The sequence below is a fragment of the Halichoerus grypus genome, chromosome 10 (assembly GCF_964656455.1).
Source record: "Halichoerus grypus chromosome 10, mHalGry1.hap1.1, whole genome shotgun sequence".
NCBI classification, from domain to species: Eukaryota; Metazoa; Chordata; class Mammalia; order Carnivora; family Phocidae; genus Halichoerus; species Halichoerus grypus.
In genome coordinates, this window is record NC_135721.1 from 6,913,741 (window position 1) to 6,941,656 (window position 27,916).

The following is a 27,916-nucleotide window of genomic DNA, read 5'->3' on the forward strand; positions in this document are numbered from 1 at the left end:
AAATGGAAGACTTACCCTTTGGGCAAATGCCTCCATGACTGTTTGCTCTGGGAGAACCAACATAAGCTAACCCAAGAGTTCCCATATCAAAATCTTGATAGGTGAAAAGATGTGCTAGGCAGACTTTAGATGCTTCTTCGGCTATATCAAAGCTAAATTGCTTTAAGAAAAAAAGTACTCTTAATTAGATTAACAATTGCATCAGACTAAAAGATGTTTCAGCAGACACTGGAGAACAATACCACATGCCTGACTGCAGCTCTACATCAGCAACCACAAAACTGTGCGGCACTATGCTCCTTACATACAATTTTCACCCACCTATATAGGTAAGAAGTGGAGTACCATCTAGTCGGGGAGGGGGATGGGACAGGGAAGAACTTGGGAGCTTCTTATAGCAATTCAAAACCAAGAGGGCTGGTTGAAGCCATGCAGCCTGGCCCTGGAGACACGCCAATTCTGTAAGTCTCGGGGCTTGACTACTCCTTCCAGGGGATGTCGGCACCTAATACCAAACAGAGCCCTCTAAAGTATTTCAAGGACTCTATTTGGTTTTGTATGTATTTTTTTTTTAAGTTTATTTTTAGTAACCTCTACACCCAACATGGGGCTCGGTATCACAACCCTAAGATCAAGAGTTGCATGCTCTTCCGACTGAGCCAACAAAAACACCTAGGGTTTTTGTTTTAACTTTGCGTTGGTTTTCCAGCCTCCAGAACCGTGAAAAATACATCTCTGCTGTTTAAGCCACCAGTCTGCAGTGCTTTGTTACTGGCACTCCTAATCCTTGCCGAGCCTCTTGAGAAGTGAACGGTGCTGCCTCAAGCTCTGGTGGGGAAGTGGGTCACCGCAGAGACGGCAAGTGAAGTACTAAACACATGCAGCACTCTATGCATCTCAACCTGGAAAAAGAGCTGGTAATATCCTTTAACTCCATTCAAGCTTTGAAAACTTAATTTTTGCCCCGTGAGACTGATAAGCCACACTGTACATGGACTAACCCATGGAAACCACTAGATAAATAAATGTTATAAGCTGTGAATTTTCGGGAACTTGTTAGAGCAGCCATAGGAAACCAATACACTTACTAACATATTAAAAGATCACTATCACTTCACAGAAGGTGATTTTACAACAAAGCGATCACATACACAAACTCAAGACACTAAAATATGTGGCAAAAAGGATCAATCATACCCCGTCGAGGCAAGAATCATATGGCATAGAATGTTTAGGTTATCTTCAGATTACCAGAATACAGTCACAAAGATTTTTAAATCCTGTAGAAAACTTCCACATCTTCAAGTTATATTTCTACTAATACATTTTCATACTGTTTGACAATTACTGACCTAGCAGATCTACTGATAAGTTTCAAAGAAACCTGAACAAAATGGTGTGCAAAAAATGTTTATATTGAGTATACATTTTCTAAAGTCCCAATACTTCAACTAGATTCTCAAAGATACTAAGATCAAGAAGTACCACTTTCTAGCATTTTTCATTTTCACAACTTTCTGGCCTGTCTTGCTGTCTGCCCTGCCCCAGGGATGAGGTCACTGCCGGATTAGCTGGGGGGGGCTGCTCCTGGTTTTCAATGACCCTTCTCAGTGCACCCCTCATTGACGCACACACGCCCCAGGTGCTAGAAACCACAAAGGGCACTAACAGCATCATGTCTGGGACTCCACCACCTACCTCTAGCAACATCTTCACATCCCAAGCATCCTTTTCTTCATTCGGGTAACTTTTTGCCATGTTATAGTGCCTTTCACCAGGTTTCACCTCTTGTGGAGACTTGAGAATGCGGATCTATACTTAAAGAGACAATATACTTAGAACACTTCAGAAAAAAGTCACAAGACTGAAATAATACTGCACTGTTTTAGCTATTCAAAATAAGATCATCTACCATTCTAGAAAAAATGTTTTAAAACCAAAATTCCATAAAATTCTTCAGCTCTAATATTCATTTAAAAACAAACTGAGAAGCATATGCTATGGAAAACATGTATGTCAATGACTTATTTATCAATTTATAAATGTATTCCTAAACTCTTATTTCCTCTACATTTAGTTTGACAAAATGAGAACCTGGGTTCCCTGAGCCTAAAATATTCACTCCAACTATAGTCAATGATTCAGAGCCACAGAACAATTAGATGTCTGTCACTGCACCCAGTAGAAATAAAAGATTATAAAGATCAGGGGCTTTTCCTTGTACATACAGTAAAAATTCATGTTAATCCTGCTTTAATAAAAAAGGAACAAAGGCTTTCCTCTGAAGGAGATGAAACGTTATCAACCGGTGAGGGTGTTTAGGGCAAAGAACAAAGCCAGGCTCAGCTCAGCCCTTTCTGGCCTCTCCGCTGGCTAGGCCTGCTGGAGGGGTGTAGTCTGGGCTGCTCTGCCACCACGTGGCAGGCTCACAGGGGAGGGCTCTGCGGCTTTGGTGGTCAAGATCAATTCTGGGATGAAACAGAAGCCCACTGTGATTGTACATCTAAATCACACCCTCTAATCCATTATCATTATTATAAAGCTGGTATTTCAATCTCCTACACTGCACCTATTTTTCCAAGTGGTTCCAACTCCTTAAGGCAAAACGGAGTTTTATTTATTGGGCCCCTAAAACTTGAACATGATGCAGCTATTTTAGACAAGTGAGGCAGCTTTCTATGTACCACAATGGAACAATCACCAACATATTCACAAAATGAAAAAGCAAGGTGCAAAAGAGTAGAGCATACCACCATGTGTCAAATACACACATATACATACACATGCTATGCATGCACAAAATCTCTCTGGGACAATACTTATGAAACTTGTGACATGGATGTCTCTGGGGAAAGGGACTGGTTTGACAATAGCAGAGGTTGAAGAGACTTACTTTTCACTGGCTTTTGTACCATGTGTATATATTACCTATTCAAATAATAACTTAAAAGAAAATGCAAAACAGTAAAAGAGAATGGAAAAGGGAAAAATAATTCTCTTAGTTTCATACAAGTACTATAAAAGTTTAACATTTATATAGTATGATGCATGATTTCAGAAGTTTTGTTTCTTAATCTCTAAATTCTATACTACAGAACCTGTAAGAATATGGTTAATTTAGTACAAAAAGCCTGGAAGAAACAAGAGATAATAATTTACATATTAAGTATCTGTCCAAAGCAATACCCAACTTCAGACGTCTTTTTAATTAGTCTTATCAATTTCGAACAATGTTTACTATGAGATATAACTAAGATGACATCAATACACCATTACTGATGTGCTCTATCCACAGATTAGAAGAAACCAGAAAATTCTGGGGAAAAGAGATCTACTGGTTCTATATGCATAAATGCCTTACAAATGTACACAGTATTTCTGAGTAAATTTTCTAAGGTTTCAACAATATGTGCCAACATTCTAACTAAAGACATAAAGCATAATCAAAAAAAGTGAAACAACGAAGGGGATAAAAACATAAATTCAGAGAAAGACGAGATCACAGCAGCCTAAAAAGGCTTTCTGCCTACAATAAGCCTAAGAACAAAACACTTCACAATCTGTAAATAATTCAAAAACACTATACAATTTATCAGATAAAAATCACTGGCATCTGAAAATTTGTAAGATTAGAGTCGAAGATCAGTTTTTGGGTTCTGAATACAACTGACAAATATCTGCATCACATCACTCAGCAGAGTAATAAAAGCCACATCCACATCCATTGGTAAATACCTGCTCTATCTGTATTCCATAACCTTTAAAACCCGCATTGTCCCATGAAGTGTTCCGATAGATGTCATCCACTCGGTCAATAAGCTCTATCTGTGTTTATAAAAGAGTGAGAGAGACATGTATATTTACCACTCTGCAACATAATATAAATTTTGCAGGGATTAAAATGGTCAGTTTAGAGAAAATACCACTGTACAAGTTTCCACCAATCACAAAGCTAGCATTAAGATGTTATTCTTTATCATTGATGACACTAACAAAACAATTATTCCTAGCCTCAAACTTAGAGTATTATTATTAGAATCAAGAAGTGGTACAGTTCATCTCAAATTTTAGGTGATCAATTGCATATGAACCAAAATATCAAGTAACAGGCTTCTAAAAAACTGCCATTTCAATCAACTATAAAAATGAAAGTTAAAAGTCAACCAGTGTACCTAAAATTTGCCCTTGTAAGCAGCAGTCCATCTCCACTCCATCTCTCGGCAAGAACCTCAGAACCCTTCCTCAGAAAAAGGTGAGGGGCAGTGACAGATGCTGCTCAACCTACCCCCGGCCCTCACTGGACAAAGTCCAGCACCAAGGACTGGGCAGAGAGAAAGAGGAGTGAGCTTCCACCGGACGGTCCCCCTTTCTTCTGTCCTCTGCTTTCGGATGGCAGGTGAGGTAGACAAGAGAATACTGGGTTGGGGGGAGGACGAACAAGGGTGACTCCAACTACGTAAGAACATAATACTCATTACCCATCTCTTCCTCAGACTATTCTATTGTTCATAAAATGGCTAGATGAGGCTTGTTGTAGCAACCGTGAAGCACATTAGAAATCTAAAAACTGTTCTTTGCTTATAGTAAGTGTAAAACTAAGAAATGCAACTGTTAAGACTAGACCTCTCATTATATTCATATTTGTGGTATAATGAACAAAAAAGTAAATTAAGACCCCTTAATACAAAACCCACATTAAGAAAGAAACTTTTTCAAGAAAGAATCTCTCTTACTTAGGAACAAGAACTGCAGTGACTTCACACACTACTCCTACTACCCTCATAATAAATTCTTTCACTTGACACTGGAAGGGGAGGGAAAGAAGGGTGAGGGAGGGTATGAATAAAACAGAGAGAACGGAAAAAGCAAGGCAATGAGAAAGGCGTCTTTTGGGGCCTACACTCTTGATTCATGAATAGCTGCATTCTCTTTTATTCCCTCAACAACATTTTGTCAGTGCCAAGTTATCATGACGAATGAGATCATACTAACAAAAAATGTCCATGAAATGGGATTCCCTTGGCTTTTCAAATTATAATATAAAGGCTCAAAATACCCAGTGTCAATACTTCTGTAATCTTTCCTTTGAATCTTTGCCCTATAGTTAGTTATGACCATGAAAGTCCCATCTACTCCACGAAGTTATATTCCAACAATTAGCTATTTTAAACAAAAACCAAACTGACCATCTTCTCTGAAATATACATATAAACAGAGAACACACACAGGTTCAGACAAATACTTTTTTTCCCCACTCTGGAGCACCCATCCATCCATATGTCATTGCTATTTTCAAAGAGATCACTTGAATAAAGAAGGGAGGCCTATGTTACGAACTCTCCCTCAACATTAATATGTATAAGAATTCTAATGTGCAGAAAATATTAGTTCAAGGGCAAAACGGCTTTTCAAAAATTTGAAACTAGAATCTCTACAGAGTAATTTAAGAACCTCAGAGAGCTCCCCATTATTTTAGGAAATAAGAGAGCAACTGGAACAGATCTCATTTCATTACATTTCACACCACAGCAGTCTTCTCTTAAATGGAATTTGCCTACCTACCTGGATTTTTGTGTCCAGTGACCTGATCCAGTTTCAGATACTTACTAAGTAATTTGTAGTTGTACTCTCTTCCCCTCTGCCCATGTATCTGTAAAAGCGATGATCTGCTACCACCAACAATTTACACGTGTTCTTCATGGGATTAGGGTCAGCTCTTCTCTTCACTCGATGAACAAGCTCTAATATGAATTTGTATGCACTATTAAATCAAAATTCATCAAAACAAGGAGTTTTTTTATAGTAACACTTTAAATCTAGCATATTTTTGAAACAAACATTATTTGAGCTTAGTATCCTTAAAGATATCTTCAACCAAAAAACAATTTGGAGGAAGACAGAAAAGTAAAAAGTAATATGAGGTTTTAAAATCTTAGAATTCAAAACCAAGGAAAAGGGCCTCCTTAATTTTTAAAATAAGCAAACTCTAAAAAAGTACTTAAGTAAAACAATCATCTAATCTATTGTTGGGCTATGAAACTGTCATTTTCTTCTAGAAGTTTCCAAATTAAGCAAAGTAGTGGTAAAACTATGAAGATAATCAGACATTAAAAATGAGTTTATGGTAATAGGTCATTTTTCTTATCAAACACCCAATTGAGAATTTATTTATACACTAAAATGTTAGTCATATTCTCTAAGTTTTCAAAAATGAGGAGAGTAGAGTATTTCTCCAAGATGGTTAGGTTTTTTTTTTTTTTTTAATATTTTTGAGTCATTTATTTATTTATTTATATTTTTAAGATTTTTATTTATTTATTTGAGAGAGAGAGACTGAGAGAGAGAGCACATGAGAGGGGGGAGGGTCAGAGGGAGAAGCAGACTCCCTGCCGAGCAGGGAGCCCGATGCGGGACTCGATCCCGGGACTCCAGGATCATGACCTGAGCCGAAGGCAGTCACTTAACCAACTGAGCCACCCAGGCACCCCAAGATGGTTAGGTTTTTAAATGACCCTAGAGTGATCTGTCCTGGGGCGCCAGACTGGCAGAGTCGGTAGAGCAGGCGACTCTTGATCTCAGGGTTGTGAGTTCAAGCCCGACATTGGGTGTGGAGATTACTTTAAAAATAAAATCTTTGGAGTGTCTGGGCGGCTCAGTCAGTTAAGCGTCTGACTTTGGCTCAGGTCATGATCTCAGAGTCCTGTGACGGAGTTCCGCGTTGCGGAAAGTCTGCTTGTCCCTCTCTCTCCCTCTCCCCCTCCCAACTCGTGCTCTTTCTCTCTCTCTCAAATAAACACATAAAATCTTAAAAATTAAAAAATCTTAAATAAATATATATATTTATGTAAATATATATATATATAAAGTGATCTTTCCCAAGACTTTTCCAAAGATTATAAACTTTTCCAAAGATTGTTTTCAATAGTACTTACTATTTTGTCATTTCTAAATATCCCAAACAAAAAATTTTTCCCACCTCTCCACACCCATTTAAACACTATATATTATCGGGCGCCTGGGTGGCTCAGTTGGTTAAGCAACTGCCTTCGGCTCAGGTCATGATCCTGGAGTCCCGGGATCGAGTCCCGCATCGGGCTCCCTGCTCGGCAGGGAGTCTGCTTCTCCCTCTGACCCTCCTCCCTCTCATGCTCTCTGTCTCTCATTCTCTCTCTCAAATAAATAAATAAAATCTTTAAAAAAAAAAAAAAAACACTATATATTATCAATCCTTCTTTAATATCTATTTACAAAAAAAATTCTCTCAGATTACACAATTTCCCTTTTCTGTAGACTTTTTCCAAACTTTATTGTTACCATTATTTTCTAGTGTTTTCAGTTCTTACATTATAGGCAAAAGAATTAAAGAAATTTCTGAATAAAACTCTATTTTCAAGCCAAATTCTATAATTACTAATCAAATTAACAACCACCCCTACCTACTGAAGACAGCCATAACGCTTGTTTCTTATTTGAAATATATTTTTAAGTCTTACCATCAGGTGGCTTTCTCTCTACCAGCCCTTTTGGAAGCAACTCTTTATTATCCGCCTTTATATAACCACACACTTTTGGAGACTGTAGACGTGAAACATTCTTGATATCTTCAGATTTATAAACTAACATTCTTTTGTCTTTAGTATCATTAATTAGTCTCCAAAGTGGCTAAAACAGAAAACATACATAATTGAGATGCAAAATATAAGAATTCCTAAATACTCAATTCTTACAACATCCTTTGCTTTTTTTTTTTTTTAGATTTTATTTATTTATTTGACAGAGAGAGACAGCGAGAGAGGGAACACAAGCAGGGGGAGTGGGAGATGGAGAAGCAGGCTTCCCGCGGAGCGGGGAGCCTGATGCAGGGCTCGATCCCAGGACCCTGGGATCATGACCTGAGCCGAACACAGATGCTTAACGACTGAGCCACCCAGGCGCCCCATCATCCTTTGCTTTTAGATAACATTCATTTAAGTTAAGTAAATGGACTAGTCATTTTATCAAAAATAAATCATTTCAGGGGCGCCTGGGTGACTCAGCCGGTTAAGCATCTGCTTCGGCACAGGTCATGATCCCAGGGTCCTGGGATTGAGCCCCGCACTGGGCTCCCTGCTCAGCGGGGAGCCTGCTTCTCCCTCTCCCTCTGCTCCTCCCCACCCACCCCACTAGCGCTCTCTCTCAAGCTGTCTCAAATAAATAAAATCTTATAAATAAATCATTTCAATTTTTCTCAGTTTCTATGCTGGTAAATAAACACATGGGTTATTCACCCTTTGATTTTATATGTATACGAAAAAAGCGTTATTTCGTACAAATTATGATACATTTTAAAAGATCCAGAAAAGGAAATGCATAACCTTTTCCATCACTCAAAAACATTTATGTAACGCCTGCTGCACACCAACCCCACTCCAGGTGACGACCTACAGCAACAAACGGGAGAGGAGCCTTCTGGCCCTGTATGCTTCTCATTCCGGTTTCCTTAGTATCTTCTTGCCGTGAAGGTTTTATACACAGGAGAGAAGACTGAAAACTTGCAGCAATGTGCCTAAAACTCATTATCTCTTTCAGGGAAAGCACTTTAAAAAAAAAAAATCTTCACTTCCCCTATTGCAAGGTCACAGTAAATCAGAACTAACATATTTGAAAGGTTACCCAAGTCAAGAACCAAGTTCCTAAAAGGATGGTGATCTCATCCAAACTAGGCAGCTTGTGAGGAAAGTACAAAAAAAACATTGTATACACACACACACACACTTATATTTTATATATATATGGATATATGAAATCTTCCCTCCATATCCATCATGGAAATGAAAATCTAAACCACAAGGACACAATTTCACATCCACCAGGATGGCTGGAATCAAAGATAGGTAATGGCAGGTATTGGTGAGGATGTGGAGAAGTCAGAAGCCTCATATACTATGGAATGTAAAATGGTGAGAATGTGGAGCGTGGCCACCACAGAGAACAGTCTGGCAGTTCCTCAAAAGGTTAAAAATAGAGTTACCGTATGACCCAGAAATTCCACTCCTGGTATAAACCCAAGAGAATTGAAAATACACGCTCAGACAGAAACTTGTTCACAAATGTTCACAGCAGCATTATCCGTAATAGGAAAAAAAGTGAAAACAACCCAAATGTCCAACTGATGAATAAGCACAATGTGGCATATGCATAAAACAGAGTATTATTTGGCAATAAAAAGAAATGAAGTACTGACATAGGCTACAACGTGGATGAACCTTAAAAGCATTCTAAGAGAAAGAAGCCAGTCATAAAAGACTATGTCTTATGATTCCATTTATATGATGACCAAGCAAATCTAAAGAGACCATGGATCAGTGGTTTCCTAGGGCTAGGGGATTTGGGAGCAAAGGGTAGTGGGCTGCTAAAGGGTATGGTATTTCTTTTGGGGGTGATGAAAATGTTCTAAAATTGATGGTGGTGATGACTTCCGTAACTCTAGGATACACTAAAACTCAGTGAATTACATACTTCAAACAAGTGAACTGTAGAGTATGTGAATTTTACCTCAATAAAGCTGTTAAATATAGTTGACTCTCCCACAATGCTGGGGTTAGAGGAACTGACCCCCCCATGCAGTTGAAAACCCATCACATGTAACTTTGATGCCCCCCAAACAAATACTAATAGCCTACTGTTAACCAGAAGCCTTACCAACAACATTAACAGTCAATTCACATATTTTGTACATTAGATGTATTATAGACTATTTTCTTACAATAATACCTAACTTCTTTATTTTTTCAGTATTTCTAGGCTACGTGGTTCATCTGCGAGTTTTTTCAAATTGTTGCAAATCTCCAAAAATCTTTCAATACATTTACTGAAAAAGATCTGCATATAAGTGGACCCATGTAGTTCAAAATCCAAGTTGTTCAAAGGTCAAGTGCATGTGTGTGGATCTTCTTTCATAATCCACGTATGAGGTAGATTTAAGAAACAATGAGCTGCAGAGCTAGCAGAAACCTCAGAAAGTTACCTAACCAACCCCTTGGCTGTAGGGACCTTCATTTGGCCTACGAATAGGAAAAGAGAAAAATGTTTTCTTTTGGATCAAACATTTCTAAATTCAGATTAAGAGTTTCCTGATGTAGTCAGTCAGACACAGAAAAAGATAGCAGGATTTGGGATCAGAGATACCCAGGTTCAAACCTCAACTGTACCTGTATTGTGTGCCTTCAACAAGTAACTTATCTGAAGATAACTTTTTTCATTGGGTAAAGTAATGATACACCTATCTTGAAGATAATGTAAAATAATGAATCCAGTTATATATTAAGATTTCAAGATAAAAGTAGTTACTATTACTACTAGTAAAAGCAAATCCTATTTTCACCATTATTAACAAGTTTCCAGAAAAAAGTCATCTGATGAATAACTAAATAAGAGGCAAGAACCTCTTGGACCCTAAATTGGGGGTGGGGGTGGAGGGGAATCTATGAAGGAGATTTTGATGACGACTGGAGATTTTGACTATGCATTTTTAAATAATATTACAGAATTATTTTTGTTTACTCAGGTGTGTTATTGGTATTGTGGCTATGTAGAAGAATACCTTTACTGTTAGGAGATGCACACTAAAGCATTCAGGGGTGGAGTCATGATGTCTGAAACTTATTTTCAAAGGATTTGGGGGGAAAAAGAAACAATAAAGCAAACATGGTATTATGCTACCAGTTAATGAAGGGTTACAGGGTATTCTATAATCCTTCTGTAAATCTGAACATTTTCAAAGCAAAAAGGTGGGGAGAAAAAAATCATGATTAAAGTTTAACCTAGGCTTATTTATATAAATAGCAAGCTTTGGTAATAAAATCAGTAATGGCTTATAGTGAGGGGCGCCTGGGTGGCTTAGTCGTTAAGCGTCTGCCTTCGGCTCAGGTCATGCTCCCAGGGTCCTGGGATCAAGCCCCGCATCGGGCTGCCCGCTCCACGGGAAGCCTGCTTCTCCCTCTCCCACTCCCCCTGCTTGTATTCCCTCTCTTGCTGTGTCTCTGTCAAATAAATAAAATCTTAAAAAAAAAAGGTTTAATAGTGAAGTGTTAAAAATAAGATGTATACATTTTCCTGTTGACTCTTATGTCTAAGATTTTAAAATTTTTATACCTAAGTGCAGATAAGAATTATGCAATAAATAATAAAAAAATTACCATTGTATAAACCACTTTTTCTATTAAAAGATTATTAATCTCATGCAGAAGTCCTTCAATAAACCTGCTGAGTTTACTTTTAAGTGAACATCTCACAATAAAATATTAATTATATCCATTTTTGTACTTAGTGAGATAGGGAGATATGGTTGGAAACAGAATTGCTAATTCTCCCTAAGGAATTATTTAGAAAAGTGAGGAATCTGAGCAAATTTAACTTGGATCCTACATGTACACATTTTGAATTAAAAAACAGATTCTTCTAAGGAAATAAGCAGAAACAACACTGAGCATTCCCTACACTGTTTTATCTTTCTGAGCACAAGACAAGAGGATCTTTCCCAGCCTCCTTTGCAGGCAGGTCAGAAACAAGAGTTCCAGTCCCACCTGGGTGGAAGTGCTGTAGCCACTTCCAAGTCTGGCCCTTAAAAACCCCTGTGGGCTTCTCTAGCTCCGTTTCCCATCCGTGGCAACCTCAAACGATATGTGTCCAGACATCAAAGCTACAAGCTACAAGGTAGAGAAGGACCACCCGACCCACGTCCACCTCAGTGAGAGAAAGGAATGAACATGTGCAGCTGCTCAGTTGCAGGAGCAGCTAATGTGAAACCCTGGTACAGCCTACAGAGTTTCCTACCCTGAGACTAAATGCATGCACCAAAGGTGTGCCCAGGCTGTTCACCATAGCACTTTTTTAAAAGACTTTATTTATTTGACAGAGAGAACGCGCGTGCATGCATGCACACAAGCAGGGGGAACGGCAGAGGAAGAGGGAGAAGCAGGCTTGGGAGCCTGACCCTGGGCCCAATCCCAGGACTCCGGGATCATGACCTGAGCTGAAGGCAGGCACTTAACCGACTGAGCCACCCAGGTGCCCCTGTAGCATTTTTTATTTCAAAAATTAGAAACAAAAAAAAATGAACATCAATGGGAGATTGGTTTAATAAATGGTACCATGTTTCAAGGAACCAACAGGCAAGCATTTATTAAAAACCCTAATTTAGGGGCACCTGGATGGCTCAGGTCATAATCTCAAGGTCCTGGGATCGAGCCCCTTGTCCGGGCTCCCTGCTCAGCAGAAAGCCTGCTTCTCCCTCTCCCTCTGCTTGCCACTCCCCCTGCCTGTGTGCTCTCTGTCAAATAAATAAATAAAATATTTTTTAAAAACCCAATTTAGATCTTCATTTATTAATATGGAAAAATGTTCATAATTATAGTTAAATTTTAAAAAATGCATTACAGTATATGCTAACTAAATTGAATTTAAATAAAAAATTAAACAAAAAATACAGGGGTGCCTGGGTGGCTCACTTGGTTAAGTGGTTGCCTTCGGCTCAGGTCATGATCCCGGGGTCCTGGAATCCAGTCCCGTGTCCAGTTCCCTGCTCAGTGGGGAGTCTGCTTCTCCCTCTCCCCTGGCCCCTCCCCGTCGCTTGTGCGCTCTCTCTCTCGCTCTCACGCTCTCCCCCTCAGATAAATAATCTTTTTTAAAGAACGCATGATAACAAGCTGTACACTCTATGGTCCTAATGGTAGAGCAACAAGTGTGCACAACCACTTATCTGTGTACACAGGTACAGGGAAACATTTGGAAGGATACTCATCAAAATGTTAATAGTAGTTCTATCTCCCAGGAGTTAGATTTTAGATATTCTATTTTCTGAAAATTTCAGGGAGTATTTTTAAAATAAAGGTACTTTTAAAAAACAAACTAGTAAAAGATTAAGCAAATTTAAGACTTAATTGATTTGCCTATTTTGGAGTACATGCTCATTTAATTTGTGCTAATTTTCTGACTCTGGTAAGCTAGACTCCCCACAACACTGACATTAGATAGCCTACATACTAGCCAGACCAAAATAGATCACAAGGCCAGAGACAGACATTTCTCTTTCACAATGATGGACAAATGACTAGTGGCCATGCAGTCTGGATGTTATTAAAAGTTATAGTATTTATAGCACCAGCATGCGGTCTTAACCCAATCAGCACTCAGATACACATGAAACTTTCATTTTGACCAACCTTAATTGCTGTTTTCCCACAGGTGCTCTGTTTTGGTGATGTCACTACTACCCAGAGTAGTCTCATCTTCCTAGAAACAGAAGCACTTCAATCCACAAATCTGTGGCAAACATTTTGTTTTCTGGACTAGTATCGGACACATGGTTATGTATCGTTCTTGGTTTCTTCTACTGCTAGTACTTCAGTGGAAGAGTGGCCAGAGCCTGAGTTTCCTAGTTTCCTCTTTTAACTTCTCAGACTACAAACTCTCACCTTTTACTGCTCTTGTATTTCCTGAGCGTCTAGGAGGGAATGGGAGAAATAAGACCTGACTTTTGTCTTTGAGAACATTTACACTTATAGTAGGATTATTAGAGAAAGAATTAAAAAAATGAATCAGGAGAGAAAGAAAGTTTTCTCTTCCCATTATCCACTCCACACATGTGACTTTCTCTCAATTATGGCACTTAGAAATACAGGGTGCATCTTATGACAGCCTCTCAGACATGTAAAAAATATTACCTCCTTTTTTTTTATAAAAAAATCATCTACTTCACTGGTAAAAACTTTAGACACAAGGAAAAAAAGAAGTATAGTTAAAGACCTTTGTCTTCTTAAAACTGGGAAACGGTTTTAACAGCTCCCCCCTAAAAAAAATGTACATATAGATTTACCTCTATATTATATTCTGCCCCATCTGTGTTGATTCTTATTGTAATATCATCATCTCCTATGTGGGCTAGAACTCTAGAGTCAGGCTCACCTTAAGAGAAAAAAAAAATTCCATCATTAAGAAATACTTATATCAAAAAATAAACTATGCACTACTGTCAGTAAAAATCAATCAGGTCCTTCATCAGAATGGAATTTGCCTAGGTACTATAGAAATCTACCACAAAGAAACACAGGCCCCAGCAAAAAGCAAGATATTCACACTCCTAAAGAGTAGCCTCAACTCATTTGAAACCTTTCTCTTTCTCTCAATCCTCTTGTAAGAATTACCTAGAGTGCGTTATACAGCAAAACCAAAAACAAACGTGTACATGTCCTTCCGAAATAACTTCACCTATTATAAGTTAAGAAAGAACTAAGAGGAGGGCACCTGGGTGGCTCAGCTGGTTAAGCATCCAACTCGTAATTTCAGCCCAGGTCATGATCTCACAGTTGTGAGATCAAGCCCCCCACAGGCTCTATGCTAGGTGTGCAGCCTGCTTAGGATTCTCTCTCTCCCTCTGCCCCCCCACTCCCCCCCCAAAAAAAGAGAGAGAGAAAGAAAGAAAGAGAAAGAAAAAACAAACAAAAGAACGAAGAGGAGGCAGAAAGCATGATCTGGAATACATAGGGCTTGAATTGCACTATTTGCAGATTTTAATGCCATTTCTTTTTTCTGCAGAGGAAGTTCCAGAAGTAAGCCTCAATTGTTCATTTGATATACTGTCTTAAATAAATAATGGAATCCTAAAGTCAATTATTTTATCTCCTAGCTTCCCTGTTTAAAATCTCATAAGGGAAGCCTACAATCCTTCCCTGGAGACAAGAGGAAGTTAAATTCTTATCAACTGGGAGAAAATTCATTTTAATCATTAAAATAGACAATTAGTATACATGCTAAGATAATCCCCATTTCCTCCTGTCTGAATGTTCCTCTTTCCAAATTTATATAACTCAGATAAAACAAAGAATAGCACTTCTTTGACATCCCTTTTTCCTCCCACCAAGAAAGAATATGCAATGAAACCAGATCTGGATACCTAACACCCGTAGACACAAAGGCAAACAAACAAGTCCATACTAACCAACCACATGTCCACTGAAGAAATCCTGCCATTTGACGGTGTACTCACTTTCATCTTTACCATCTACCACCACGACTTTGAAATTTTGGGAAAAGCGCTCAGTACTTGATGTCAGGTATAATTTAAAATGCCTAAAGAAAGAATGCATCCATATTTTACTCTAAGCACATAAAATTTTCACATAAAATTTTACTCTAAGCACATAAAATTAAACTTACTTAAAAAATAAGTTGACAGAAAAAAAAAAAAAAAAAATAAGTTGACAGAGAGCTGACATTAATAAAACACTATGCAAGTTATAACTACTGTTTTACTAGGTACTTAGCATTATATCACCTATAAAGACGAATAGACAAAAAAAAAATTTTTTTTTTGACAAATTTCTTTAGCTGTAAGAATTTGGCAAACCAAAAAAAAGACCAGATTTTGGGGGGTGGGGGGGGAGATTCAAACAGCTTATGCATTCATCTTTCCTGGAGACCGTGAAGAATAAGGAAACACACATGGATAATTTAAGTTGGAATCCTGCTTGTCTGAAAAATTTATCAAAGACTGGTATTATTAGATATGACTTATTGAATACCTATTCTGCACTAAACTCTGCTTACATTGTCTCCACTTCACACAGTAAATACTGCTGGCTGGAGGTCAATCAATATACTCAAGATTACACAGCTAGTAAATGATGAAATTGGAAACTGAACTTCCTTTATTTCCAAAGCCTGTACGGGCTGCCTCTAGCAATCAAGCTGGTCTTATTGCTGTGCAAAACTAATAATTGCTACTTTCTATATTTAAAAGCACTCATGCTTTTTTTCTCCTTCTAAAGAGAACTTATCCTGAAAAAAATTAATCCACAACTCCTATGAGGAAAATAAATATAAGGTATCCAACACAGACATTAAAATACATACTCCAGCTCTTTAGTTGGCTTGATATTCTTTTGTTTTCTACCAGTTTCAGTCCTGACATAAAATCTGGGTATGGTGAGCAAGAATTTTTCAATTATTATTTACCCTTTCAATGTGCCCATGAACACCAAAGATAAAGGTATGTTTTTCATCTCAACCACAGGAACAAATTTTGTCAGCCGTGGGATTGAAACTATGAAATGTTACTTCCCCATGGGTTTGTCTAAGTCTAAACTGCCAGAAAGAAATCTAGACTAGGACTGTCTCCATAGCAACAAATATTTTTAACTTTTTGAGCATAACAAGGTAATTTTAGTTCTCTTGTGGTTTTTTAACGGTCAAAGAGAAAGACAATAGAACATTATTTCAAAAATCCTTAGAACATCTCCTGTTCGCCTAAAACCTATCTTCCCACACATTCACAGCTACAAGTTTTTTGTTATGCTGACGACTTTGTTTAAAAAAAAAAAAAAAAAGCATCCCTATTCTAAATGCACTATTCAGCTTCAGAGCCCTTTAGGAGTCTTAATATTACTTTTACTTAACGTTCTTTCTAGAAAAATCATTGAAATTGCACTTTGTTTTCTACGCTAAGAATCTGCTCTTCTATAAAGATAAGGACCAACGGATGGTAAAATTCCTGTTTCCTGATTTTCCAATCTTCACCTTTGAGCTATAAAACCTCCAACAGGATATGTCGGTCAGAATTTATATTTTATTTTATCTTACCAAAATTATGTGAAGTCATGTACTTATAGACTTCCTTTAGCATTTTCATTTATCTGAGTTTTGATTTAAGGATTTACAGTAACTACAAACTAGTGTTAATCCGCCTGAATTGACAATATTTCCTTTTTGTATATATTACACACTGTCTAAATGTCACCATATATAGTTACCAATTTATTTTCTTATGATGAGAACTTTTAAGATCTACTCTCTTGGGGCGCCTGGGTGGCTCAGTCATTAAGCATCTCCCTTCAGCTCAGGTCATGATCCCAGGGTCCTGGGATCTAGCCCCGCATTGGGCTCCCTACTCTGTGGGAAGCCTGCTTCTCCCTCTCCCACTCCCTCTGCTTGTGTTCCCTCTCTTGCTGTGTCTCTCTCTCTCTCTGTCAAATAAATAAGTAAGTAAATAAATAAATAAATAAATAGATCTACTCTCTTACTAAATTTCACATATGCAATACAATATTAACTATAGTCACCATACTGTACATTACAACCCCATGACTTATTTATGACTGGAAGTTTGCACCTCATGTCTATTTTTAATGGTCCATTTAGCTGGATATGTATCACTTCCATTTCTTTACTAGTTCTATCCATCTTCAAATAATTTGAGATATTTCACTTTTAAGAGAAATATCTAAATCCTTTTTTAAAGGTGCAACATTAAAAAAAAAGTGTAACATTATCAAAAAGTATTAAAACAATATTTTTAACTTTTTCATTACTTTAGAATAATAGTATTTCTTGATTTATAAAACAGAGGAAATGTTAACTTCTAGGCAAATTTCAGGTTTTTTCTTTATAAAATTACTTTTTAACTCCTCATACAATTTCTCAGTGTTTCCATGCTTTTCAACTGCTATTATAATAATCATATACAAATTCAATTTTATGACCTTGGTTTAAATTACCTTGCCTTCCACTACTGTCTAAAACCAGAAAATCTAATCATTTACAATTACCATCAAGTAATGAGCAGCTTCACATTGGTAAGTTCGGCCCTATATAAACTGATCATTTCAAATATCCCACTTCGTTTTCTTTTAACACAGCGTAACAGAAAGGGCTTTGGAGTCTGACAAACCTAGCTCAAATCCTGTTTCCACCACTTACTCATGGCCTTAATCTCTGAATCTAAGTATCTTGATCTACAAATGAAAATAATACCATAATGCCACCTACTAATAACTGAATAGTTTTCAGGGTTAAATAAACTATTTTAAAGTACCTGATCCAAAGTTCTCCTACACAGTTAGATACATTTCCATTTAAACACTTAAGATGGGGGCGCCTGGGTGGCTCAGTTGGTTAAGCACCTAGCTTTGGCTCAGGACATGATCCCAGACTTCTGGGATTAAGCCCCAAGTCACCTCTGGCTCCCTGCTCAGTGGGGAGTCTGCTCCCTCACCCTCTGCCTCCGCTCCACTCCCAGCTTCTGCTCTCTCTCACTCTCACTCTCTCAAATGAATAAAATCTTGAAAAAAAAAAAAAAAACAACCCTTAAGATGGAAACCCTGTAAAATAAATTACAAATCTCCCTGCTTCTTTACACAGAGAGATAATACGTAGATATTGTTGAACATTTTCTTAAAGAACCAATGTCATCTATGAGACCTGAAAGAGAGGAATGTGTGAGGTTATGAGAGTATTTCCCCCCATAGAAAAGACTCTACGAGCCACCTCAAACCTAACTTAAAAAAAAAAAAAAAAACCTAGAAAACTAAATTTTGAGTTCTTATTTTGCAGTTTTCCCCTTATCCTTTGCTCCTAATTTATCTCTTAATACTATACCCGCTCCTGGGATGCCTGGATGGCTCAGTCGGTTAAGCGGCTGCCTTCGGCTCAGCTCGTGATCCCAGGGTCCTGGGATCGAGTCCTATATCGGGCTCCCTGCTCAGTGGGGAGCCTGCTTCTTGATCTGCCTGCCTCTCCCCCTGCTTGTGCTCTCTCTCTCTAACAAATAAATAAATAAAATCTTTAAAAAAAAAAAAAACTATATCCACTCCTTCACCAAAATCCCTATCTACACAGCAGAAACAGCACAGGCTTGTATTCAAATCCCTTTATTTTCCATTCACTAGCTGAGTGACCTTGAGCAAGTTACTCAACCTCTCTGAGTCTCAATTTTTTTCCCCAAAAGCAGAGTAACAAAAACTTTGTGGAGCACAGTGAGAATTAGAGACAGCATGTGCAAAGTGCCTCCTCAAGTAAATTACACAAAATAAGTAGCAGATAGACTATGATTATTATTATCATCACTGTTCAAATTGGCTATAGGTCTGGAAGCTGGATAACCAATATGACAATATTTTGACATGAACTCTGACAGAAATTATTCAAAAATAATCTAAGGATGATGGCAATAACTAAAAAAAATACCAAAAAGATACTGTAAAATATATCTGCATAAAATATCAGTTACACATATGATAAATATACTAAGCATGACTACAGTTCAGGATCGAAATAAACCAATCAGAAAAATGGTAAAAGGACACGAAAAGGGAGACACAGAAAAATAAATCACTTATAAACACATGAAAAGATGCTCAATTTCACACAAAATGAAAATCAAGACAAATATGAGACACCATCCCCTTTCACAGGGACAAAAATTAAGGGCTGATAAAACCTCATATTGCCAAGGATAACAGGAAACAGGTAAGCTCATACACTGCTGCTAGAAGAATAAATTGGGCTAATGTCTTTAGGAAGAAATATGGTAACATCAGTAAACATTTATAGTATGTATACCCTTGACTCATTCTGCTTTCAGGAATGTATCCTGTAAAAATACCTAGACAAAGTATATTCACAAAAATATTTATTGGAGCACTGTTTGCTATAGAAAACAAAAATCACTTTGGTTAAACAATATGTATTTATAAGTTATTAGCCAACAAATCGTTACAATTCTATGCAATAGGAATATTTATACAGCTGTTAAAAAGGAGGTAAATATACTGATCTATATTACCTACATGTACACAGATCTACATGCAAAAAATATGCATTAAAATCTTTTAGAGGTTAATTTGGGAAACCTCTCTAGGTCAGCGAAGTTTGAGGAGAAGTGAAAATTTCTTATACCCTCCATAGTTTGCTTTTTAAACCAAGTTTATGTATTACTTTCTTTTTAAAAAATATTTCTTGAGGGGGGCGCCTGGGCGGCTCAGTTAAGCATCTGCTTTCAGCTCAAGTCATGATCCCAGGGTCCTGGGATTGAGCCCCACATTGGGCTCCCTGCTCAGCAGAGAGTCTGCTTCTCCCTCCGCCCCTCCCCCTGCTCATTCTCTCTCTCTTTCTCTCAATAAATAAAATCTTAAAAAAATAAAAAAGATTATAAAAAATAAAAACAGGCCTTCCCCATTTGTTGGGGAAGGCCTAACCTACAAATTCAGAGTGATTCAGTCCATTTACACCTCTCATTGTGTGTTTTGATATTAGTAAAGCTCCCTAAAAAGACTTCAGAAAGAGGCCTGCAATTATCTAACAGATTTATATCTGCAAAACATAAGAGAAAGCAAAAGAAAAGAAAGAAAAGACCACATCAATTTATGCCACAATGTAAGAGGAACTCAATATACACAGAGCACTGATTTCTCTATCCAGCTTACCACAAGGCTGTGGGGTCCTGAACAAATCCTTGATCTCTAAACCTCAGTGTCTTCACATATAAAATGAAGATAATATTTAGTACACAGTTGATGGTTCTAAAGTAGCATACAATATTTTAAGGTATCATAAATCATGCAATTAATTCAAATCCTTTGTTAGAATCCCACAAACATTATTACCATCATTAATACCTTTGGAATACCCATTTGCTTGTTTTTAATAATCATCACTATGAATTTTAGAATAAGTAATAAGTAATATAAGAATTATGACTGTAATTGTATCAATTACAAATTTTTAAAATGTAACTTCCTAAGACTCCAATAAATACCCTTATTTTTCTACTTTTGCCAAACTAAGTCCCCCATTGCCCCAATATTTTTTTATAAATAGTTCAAATTACCTTTTCAAGGCTGAAAAAGTCAGTAGTGTTTCTAAATGTGTTGAGGCCTGTAGATCCCTTTTTCTTACTGAGTGCTGTTGGATACTGGATAAAGAGAGGATATCGTAGTCTGAGAGTAAAGAATCAAGCTTTTCTGAAACAAAGGTAAAAAAGTTATTAACACCTAAACTTACTAATCAATTTTAATATCACTAAAATGACAAGGCCTGACAACAAACTCTTTCTGACATAACGCATTTTGAAGTGCTAAGCACAACCTATGAAGCATTCTTGCCAAAACAGATAAATAAAAAGCAAAAAAAAAAAAACCACACAAATTAAACCTGAATTTAATCAAGACCTAACTTCCAGTTTTTAAGACATAAAGGGATTAGACTGCCAAATTAACTAACAACCTTAGGAGGCAATCAGCCACATCCAGAATGTCAGAATTCCTACAGAATAAATGACCCAATTTCTTCAGGAAATAAATGGTATGGGAAAGAAGGGACAGGCAGAGACATAATACAGTGGTCCTCTCTTATCTGAGGTTTCGAGTTCCGAGGTTTCAGTTACCTGAGGTCAGCTGTGGTCTGTCAGGAGGTCAGTACACATGAGCCTAACACCAGGTCAAAATGCCTACATCATTCACTTCACTTCACCTCAACATGTATGCAGTTTATCACCTCAGAGCATCACAAGAAGGGTAAGTACAGTAAAATAAGATTTGAGGAGGGGCGCCTGGCTGGTTCAGTCGGTAGAGCATGCAACTCTTGATCTTGGAGTTGTGAGTTCAAGCCCCACGTTGGGCAGAGAGCTCACTTAAAAAAAAAAAAGGATTTTGGGAGAGACCACATTCATGTGACTTTTATTACAGTCTATTGTTATAATTGTTCTGTTTTATTATTACTGTTGTTAATCTCTTGTTATGCCTAATTTAGAAATGAAACTTTACCGTAGGTATGTATGTACAGGAAAAACATTCCGTCATAGGGTTCAATACTATCCACAGTTTCACACATCCACTGGGGGTCTTGGAACATATCCCCCCACAGATAAGCAGGGACTACTCTAGACAAGAACACAGCAAGCAAGCCAATGTGTGAACCTTTTTGGATCCTACATCAAACAAATCAATGTGGAAAGATATTTGTGACAATTGGGGAATCTGAACATGAGTTCATATTCATACTAGATACTAATAATTTTGCTATCTCAGAGTGTCATATTACATTATCAGCTAAATTCTAAATTCAAGGCATTTCTGGCTTGCCTGCTTAGAATTTCTAAGATGAAGGTGACCAACTTGACCTGACCACTGCTAAGCTGGGCTACATCAATTCCTTATCAATTGATGTGTAGTATGAAAGAGCAACAAATGAACAAATGTATTAATGGCCTGAGCAAACAGAAAGTAAATCTTTACAGAGAAATTACATATTCCAAATTAAAGAGCAAAAGAGTGGTAATATCCCAAACACTGCTGCCCTCAACAGACACAGAATGATCAATCCACTGGACATTAGAAGTGATATGACCAAACTAATCCCTGAAAAAAAACCAACATTAATTATTTTACCCGATTGACTTGGAACCCAAGAAAAGCAAAGATGTGCCGCCCTAAAGATAAAACAAAATGTTTTTATTTGGTACAGAGCAAAAGTAAACACTATAAAGGATATGATACCCATTAAGTCACTTTTCATCAGCAACTCTGCTGCCTCTTCCAAAATCAGGAGGATTTTTGGAAGAGAATTTCGGTGACTGAAGTCTCTGTAGAAACTGTCTAAAAATATTTGAGCTGATGCTTTCCTTTTCTCTCAACAAATATCACTACAGAAGCAATGGTATTCAAAATCATTCCACTGGACTTAGAATGTCCTTAAAATATAGCACCAGGAGCTTAAAATACAAGTATACTGTTACTGAGTTTACAATATGCCCACAAGACCACTTTGACCCAATACTCTTCTCCTCCCTCTTCTCCCTCTTCTTCACTCACCAATTCATTAATTCACTATTACATGCCAGGCTCTGGTCTCAGTACTGATACAGCATTAAAGAGAGCAAAGTCCTTGGCTACTGCAGCACTCGTTTTAGTGTGGGAGAGACAATGCACAATATAGGTCAGTGCTACGGACATTAAAGCAGAATAGCAAAGACAGGGAGTAGGCAGGGCCCATTTATAAAGAGTGGTCAAAAGAAAGATGCTTCACTGTTACACAATATTTAGGCAAACCTGAAGAAAACAAGAGGTAAGCATGATGTTATATGATGAAAGTAAATTTCATCAAAGTCCATCCAAGTCAGGGCACCTGGGTGGCTCAGGCGGATAAGCTACCGACTCTTGATTTCAGCTCAGGTCATGATCTCAGGCTCATAAGAGCCTGTGTGGGGCTCTGCGCTCAGTGGGGAGTCTGTTTCTCTCTTTCTCCCTCTGCCCCTCCCCCAATGTGCACATGCTTGCTCTAAAATAAATGCAAAAAATCTTAAAAAAAAAAAAAACCCCATCCAAGTCTCTAACTCAAGATAATATTAAATAAAGTGGCAGCAAAGTTGACATCTGTTGGGTACCACTCGTTTTCCATCAACAAAACTTCCTTTAAAATTTAATCCGTAGAAAGGCTGTTTCAAAAGGCCATCAATCACTTTTATGCCAATAGATGGTCCTTGGTGATTTGGCCTTGTTAATTACAAGGCTTAGCCGCACCAATGAAAAACCTTCAAGCAGCTTACCATTTATTCAACTTTTTTTTTTTTTTTTTAAATGTAGGCTCCACGCCCAACACGGGTCTCCAACTCACGGGCCCAAGATCAAGATTCACATGCTCTACCGACTGAGCCAGCCAGGTGTCCCTATTCAACAATTTTCGAGTGTGTGTTTCCTACAAGACACCTTGCTGGGTGTTTTATTATGTAATCTGTACAAACATACCTGATGTAGTATCCCCTTTTTACAGATGAAGAAACAAGCTCAGGGAGAAGTACATCACAAAGCTAATTTAGCACAGAACCAAGATTTGAACTTGAACTTCTCTGGCTGAAAACCCCAAGCTTCACTGATGTCATACTTGTGAAACTGCTTAAAAATATCCTGGCTCTGGGGTGCCTGCATGGCTCAGTCGGTAGAGTGTGAGACTCTTGATCTCGGGGTCATGAGTTCAAGCCCCATACTGGGTGTGGAGCCTACTTTAAATAAATTAATTTTTTTTAAAGTTAAATATATATATATATTGCCTATATACGTGTGTGTGTGTGTATATCTGTATCTCCTAGGGGCGTCTGGGTGGCTCAGCCAGTTAAGTGTCTGCCTTCGGCTCAGGTCATGATCCCAGGGTCCTGGGATCAAGCCCCACATCAGGCTCCTTGCTCAGTGGGTAGCCTGCTTCTCCCTCTCCCTCTGCCTGCCGCTCCCCCTGCTTGTGCTCGCGCTCTCTCGCGCTTTCTGTCAAATAAATAAAAATCTTAAAAAAAAACAAAAACAAAACCTAGCTCTTCCTGGACCTTGTACTTCTTGGCCTCCTACTTTTTGATGTGTTAACCAAACATGGCCTCGCCTCCCTCTGAATTCTGTAGCCGTTTGTTAATACCTTTTTTCTGGCACTTCTGTATTATATTTGTCTTCTCTCACAAATAGACTGTAAAACAGCCAAAAGGGAGCTGGGCTGTATTATTCACAGTACCCTTACCTCACAAAACCCAGCATAGCACCTTGCAAAAAACAGCATTGCTGTGTCTACAAATTGCACAAATCCTCAATGCTGAGATGCTGATACAATCCTTTACAGCTCTTCAACTTCCCTGATACAGGTTGGTACATGAATTCAGTTTCATTCAAGATCATAATCACTCCTGCTGCCTGAGAAACTTAACCTCAATACTGTAGTGTCATTGTCAATAACACAAGCCAGTTGTTCTCAAAGTGTGGTCCCCACACCAGCAGCATCACCTGGGAACTTGTTAGAAAGGCCAGTTTTCAGGTCTCCTCTCAGTCCTACTCAGTCAGAAATCCTTGGGTTGAGGCCCAGTGATCTGTGTTTAACATGCCTTCCAGGTGATGCTGATGCACTCAGGTTTGAGAACCACTGAACTGGGCTCAAGGAAGCAGCTCAAAGTGAAGATAAAAGCTTTAGGCACAAAGATGGTCCTTGTTCAGCCTTGCATTATTTTTAAGAACAAAAATCAGAAACAAGGTAAATTAATAATGGAGAAACAGATAAATTATAGCACTTCCAAATGACAAAAGAAAAATCTGCAATCATTAAAAATGCTGGTAACAACAGATTTTTAAGAACATGGGAAAATACTTACACTATAATATTAAATAAACAAGCATAGATTAAAAAAAACTATTAATATTGCATGATCTTAACCATGTATAAAAATAGGTCTAGAAAAAAGAAAGAGCACAAAAGTAACATCACTGGTTATCTTTACGTATATTTTCCATAATAAGCACTTTTAAAATGTAGCTTGCTAAAGCACTTTAAAATACCTAACTAATGTGTTTCAACTGTAATTTGTCCTCTTATAATAACTAGATACCTCACACTGGATGCCCTGGAGCCATTCCAGACAACATGATACAAGCACTCCCCTCATGCCACAAGCAGAGATCCTGCTCTCACTATAGCCCTTCACTAGCAAGGAGCCTCTCAGATACTTGGCATTTCACCCTACTTCACCTCCAAAATTCCAACCACTGGTAATCTCAACTTCCTATAGCTTTTTCAACAGAATTTGAAACACTTCCCAAGAGTTTATCTTTTATCTATATCCAAATCTCTCAATAAACTTAAGTACAAGCCACTTAATTCTTTCTTAGCACTCCACAATGGCTGCCCAGGGAACACCTTCCCGGCTTTCTACAAGTTGTTCCAGCAGTCCAGCAGTAAACAACTGAGCTTTTCTCATTTTAGCTGGCTACAAACACAAAATTAGAAAACAACAGACACAATTCAAAAGGTCAAACTAGAGCACTACTTTATTTAGGTATCCCCTGCCCAACCCTCCCCGCTCTTCTCTGCCACATGCTATGGTTTCCCTCACTCGGCCTCCTGTGTCCAGTTAGTTTCTAGTCTTAGAGACGCTATCCTCCCTTACTGCTTTTGTATCTTTGCCACCCCCACCGCTCCTTTCCTGCATACACATTCTGCACTTCATTTTCCTCCCTTCCACCAGACCCCTCCCATTCATTTCTTCAACATTTACTGAAAATGTTCCACCTTCCAGGCACTAGGGATATAATGGAAAGAAAGAGGAATGTATTTCTGATATTATGACACTGGAGGAAAGACCACCATACACAAAAATTATAAAGTATGTAAAGTACCAAGGGAGAGGAAGTGGCAGGAAGTTATGGAAGGACAGAGCAGGAGGATGACCCCTGCCTGGCGAGCCAAGGATGCTTTCCCAGGGAAACAGTATTGAAGTTAAGACCAAAAGGATAAGGAGACCGCCAAGAGAAAGAAAGGACAGGGTTCTAAGTAGAGGGCCTAACACATACGCTGAGGTCCCCAAGAAACACAGAGCATAATTCTCAAAGAAATGAAAGCAACTCACTGAAGCCGGAGGACACAACGGCACACAGATGGGAAGAGGTGTGAGACTGGAGGCAGGCAGAATTCGGTCACAAAGGGCCAGGGAACTAAGTTAAGGATTTTGGACTGTGCATAAGGCAACAGCTATAAGAAATTTCACTGTGACTGCAGGGTGGAGCGTGGATTAGAAGGGAAGAAGACCAGAGTCTGGGAAATCAGCTAGTAAGCAGCCAAGCAATCCAGGCAGAGATCACGAAAAGACCCCCAGGTTTCTGGCATAGGTACGTGAGTAGATAGCGGCACCACGTTCACTGAGATAAAAAAAAAAAAAACCACGAGTAGGAGCAGGTTTGGGGGAGGAGTTGACAGAAGGGAACAGCTGGATGCTGAAAGATTCTGGAGTTCCACACTACATCTTGTTCCTCATATAGTTTACAATTACATTGTTCATTTACATAGGATTTTTCTGCATTAAGTTATCATATATTTGCAGTTATGTTACTGATAAGTCACATAGTTATTTTAGGCAGGAAGAAATCAAATCTGTTCTGTATGATTTTCAACACTGACATGAGCAGTAAAAAGCAGCTGATACTTCATTCCTTCTATATGTTCTCAAAGAATAAGGAGAAAGCTGGAGCTTCAGGCCTGCAATAAACTGGCTTTCTCGATGTAGGTATGAAGTGGCCTATAGATTTCATAAACCTACCACTCCATCCTTCTTTTACACCCAAATTGTTTCATCTCTGGGATATGCTCTTATGGCCACTGACTGATACAGTGACAAACTATACCCATATTTCTTTCATCAAGCCCAGAGTCAACACTTTTAAGACAAAACCAATTTTTTTTAAGTTTTATTTTTTATTTTTTTAAAGATTTTATTTATTTGTCAGAGAGAGAGAGTACGCACAAGCAGGGGGAGCGTCAGGCAGAGGGAGAAGCAGGCTCCCCGCTGAGCAGGGAGCCCGATGTGGGACTCGATCCCAGGACCCTGGGATCATGACTTGAGCCAAAGGCAGACGCTTAACCCACTGAGCCATCCAGGTGTCCCAGGATAAAAACAATCAACTGTTGTATGAAGAGAGTCCAGGAACACTTGTGGACTTTTTACTTAATTTCTCTTTTCTTTTTGCAATAAATTGAATATTCTTGGACTATAACTTGCAAGTATAATGCCGAACCCCTGTAGCCCTCTGCTCACTCTCAACTGCTCTGCTATGTGGAGTACAAAGAGTTTCCCAAGATGACACTATCAGTGTCATCTTCTGGTGTCAGAAGTGGAAAAGAAAAAGCCACGACTGCTGTGAAGTGTTCAATCTGCTTGTGTAGAAGACACATGAGACCTGAATGCACTTCAGGACTCCCCAAATGATGCAGGAGAAGGCAGTGACCTGGCCAGGTTACTGTGAAGTAGGCCCCAGATGTGGGTGAATCCCTCCCTGGGACTAAAGGATGAGGAAAAGGAGAACAGTGCTCTCTGCTAGGCAGTGGAGCCCAGAGCCTGGGAACTAAAAACTTAATTTTCTGGGTTTACACCAGTTAGGGGGGATGGAGGATGAGCTGCCTCAGTAATTCCCTATCAAGAACTCTTCACCAGGGCCAAGATTCTCCAGCAAGACCAGTCACACGGAAACTCTGAGCCCAAATAAAAGTCAGCACAACCCAAGGGAATCTCTAAGGAAACCGGGATTGGTCCATACAGCTCTGTAGCTGAAAGGGACACAAACTCAGGTTAGGCAATGAGACTACTTCC

The 27,916-nt window shown here is 38.4% G+C and overlaps 1 protein-coding gene across 9 annotated transcripts in view; it reads right to left on the reverse strand.

Annotated features, from left to right (window-relative positions):
* ADAM17 (ADAM metallopeptidase domain 17) overlaps positions 1-27,916 on the reverse strand; it is a 51,602-nt gene that overhangs the window by 19,655 nt on the left and 4,031 nt on the right. For 2 of the 9 annotated variants that reach the window (XM_036097532.2, XM_036097528.2), the window contains exons 2-9: positions 20,642-20,774; positions 14,978-15,108; positions 13,856-13,944; positions 7,494-7,662; positions 5,608-5,741; positions 3,736-3,825; positions 1,699-1,812; positions 16-160 (exon numbers count right to left, since the gene is read on the reverse strand). In XM_036097532.2, coding sequence (XP_035953425.2) covers positions 16-160; positions 1,699-1,812; positions 3,736-3,825; positions 5,608-5,741; positions 7,494-7,623 — 613 coding nt within the window. In that variant the 5' untranslated portion in view covers positions 7,624-7,662; positions 13,856-13,944; positions 14,978-15,108; positions 20,642-20,774. Of the gene's footprint in view, positions 1-15; positions 161-1,698; positions 1,818-2,893; positions 2,944-3,735; positions 3,826-4,172; positions 4,453-5,607; positions 5,762-7,493; positions 7,663-13,855; positions 13,945-14,977; positions 15,109-20,237; positions 20,288-20,641; positions 20,775-27,916 lie in introns of those variants that run through there. The other 7 variants (XM_036097529.2, XM_078055953.1, XM_078055952.1 and 4 more) reach the window with 7 other exon arrangements.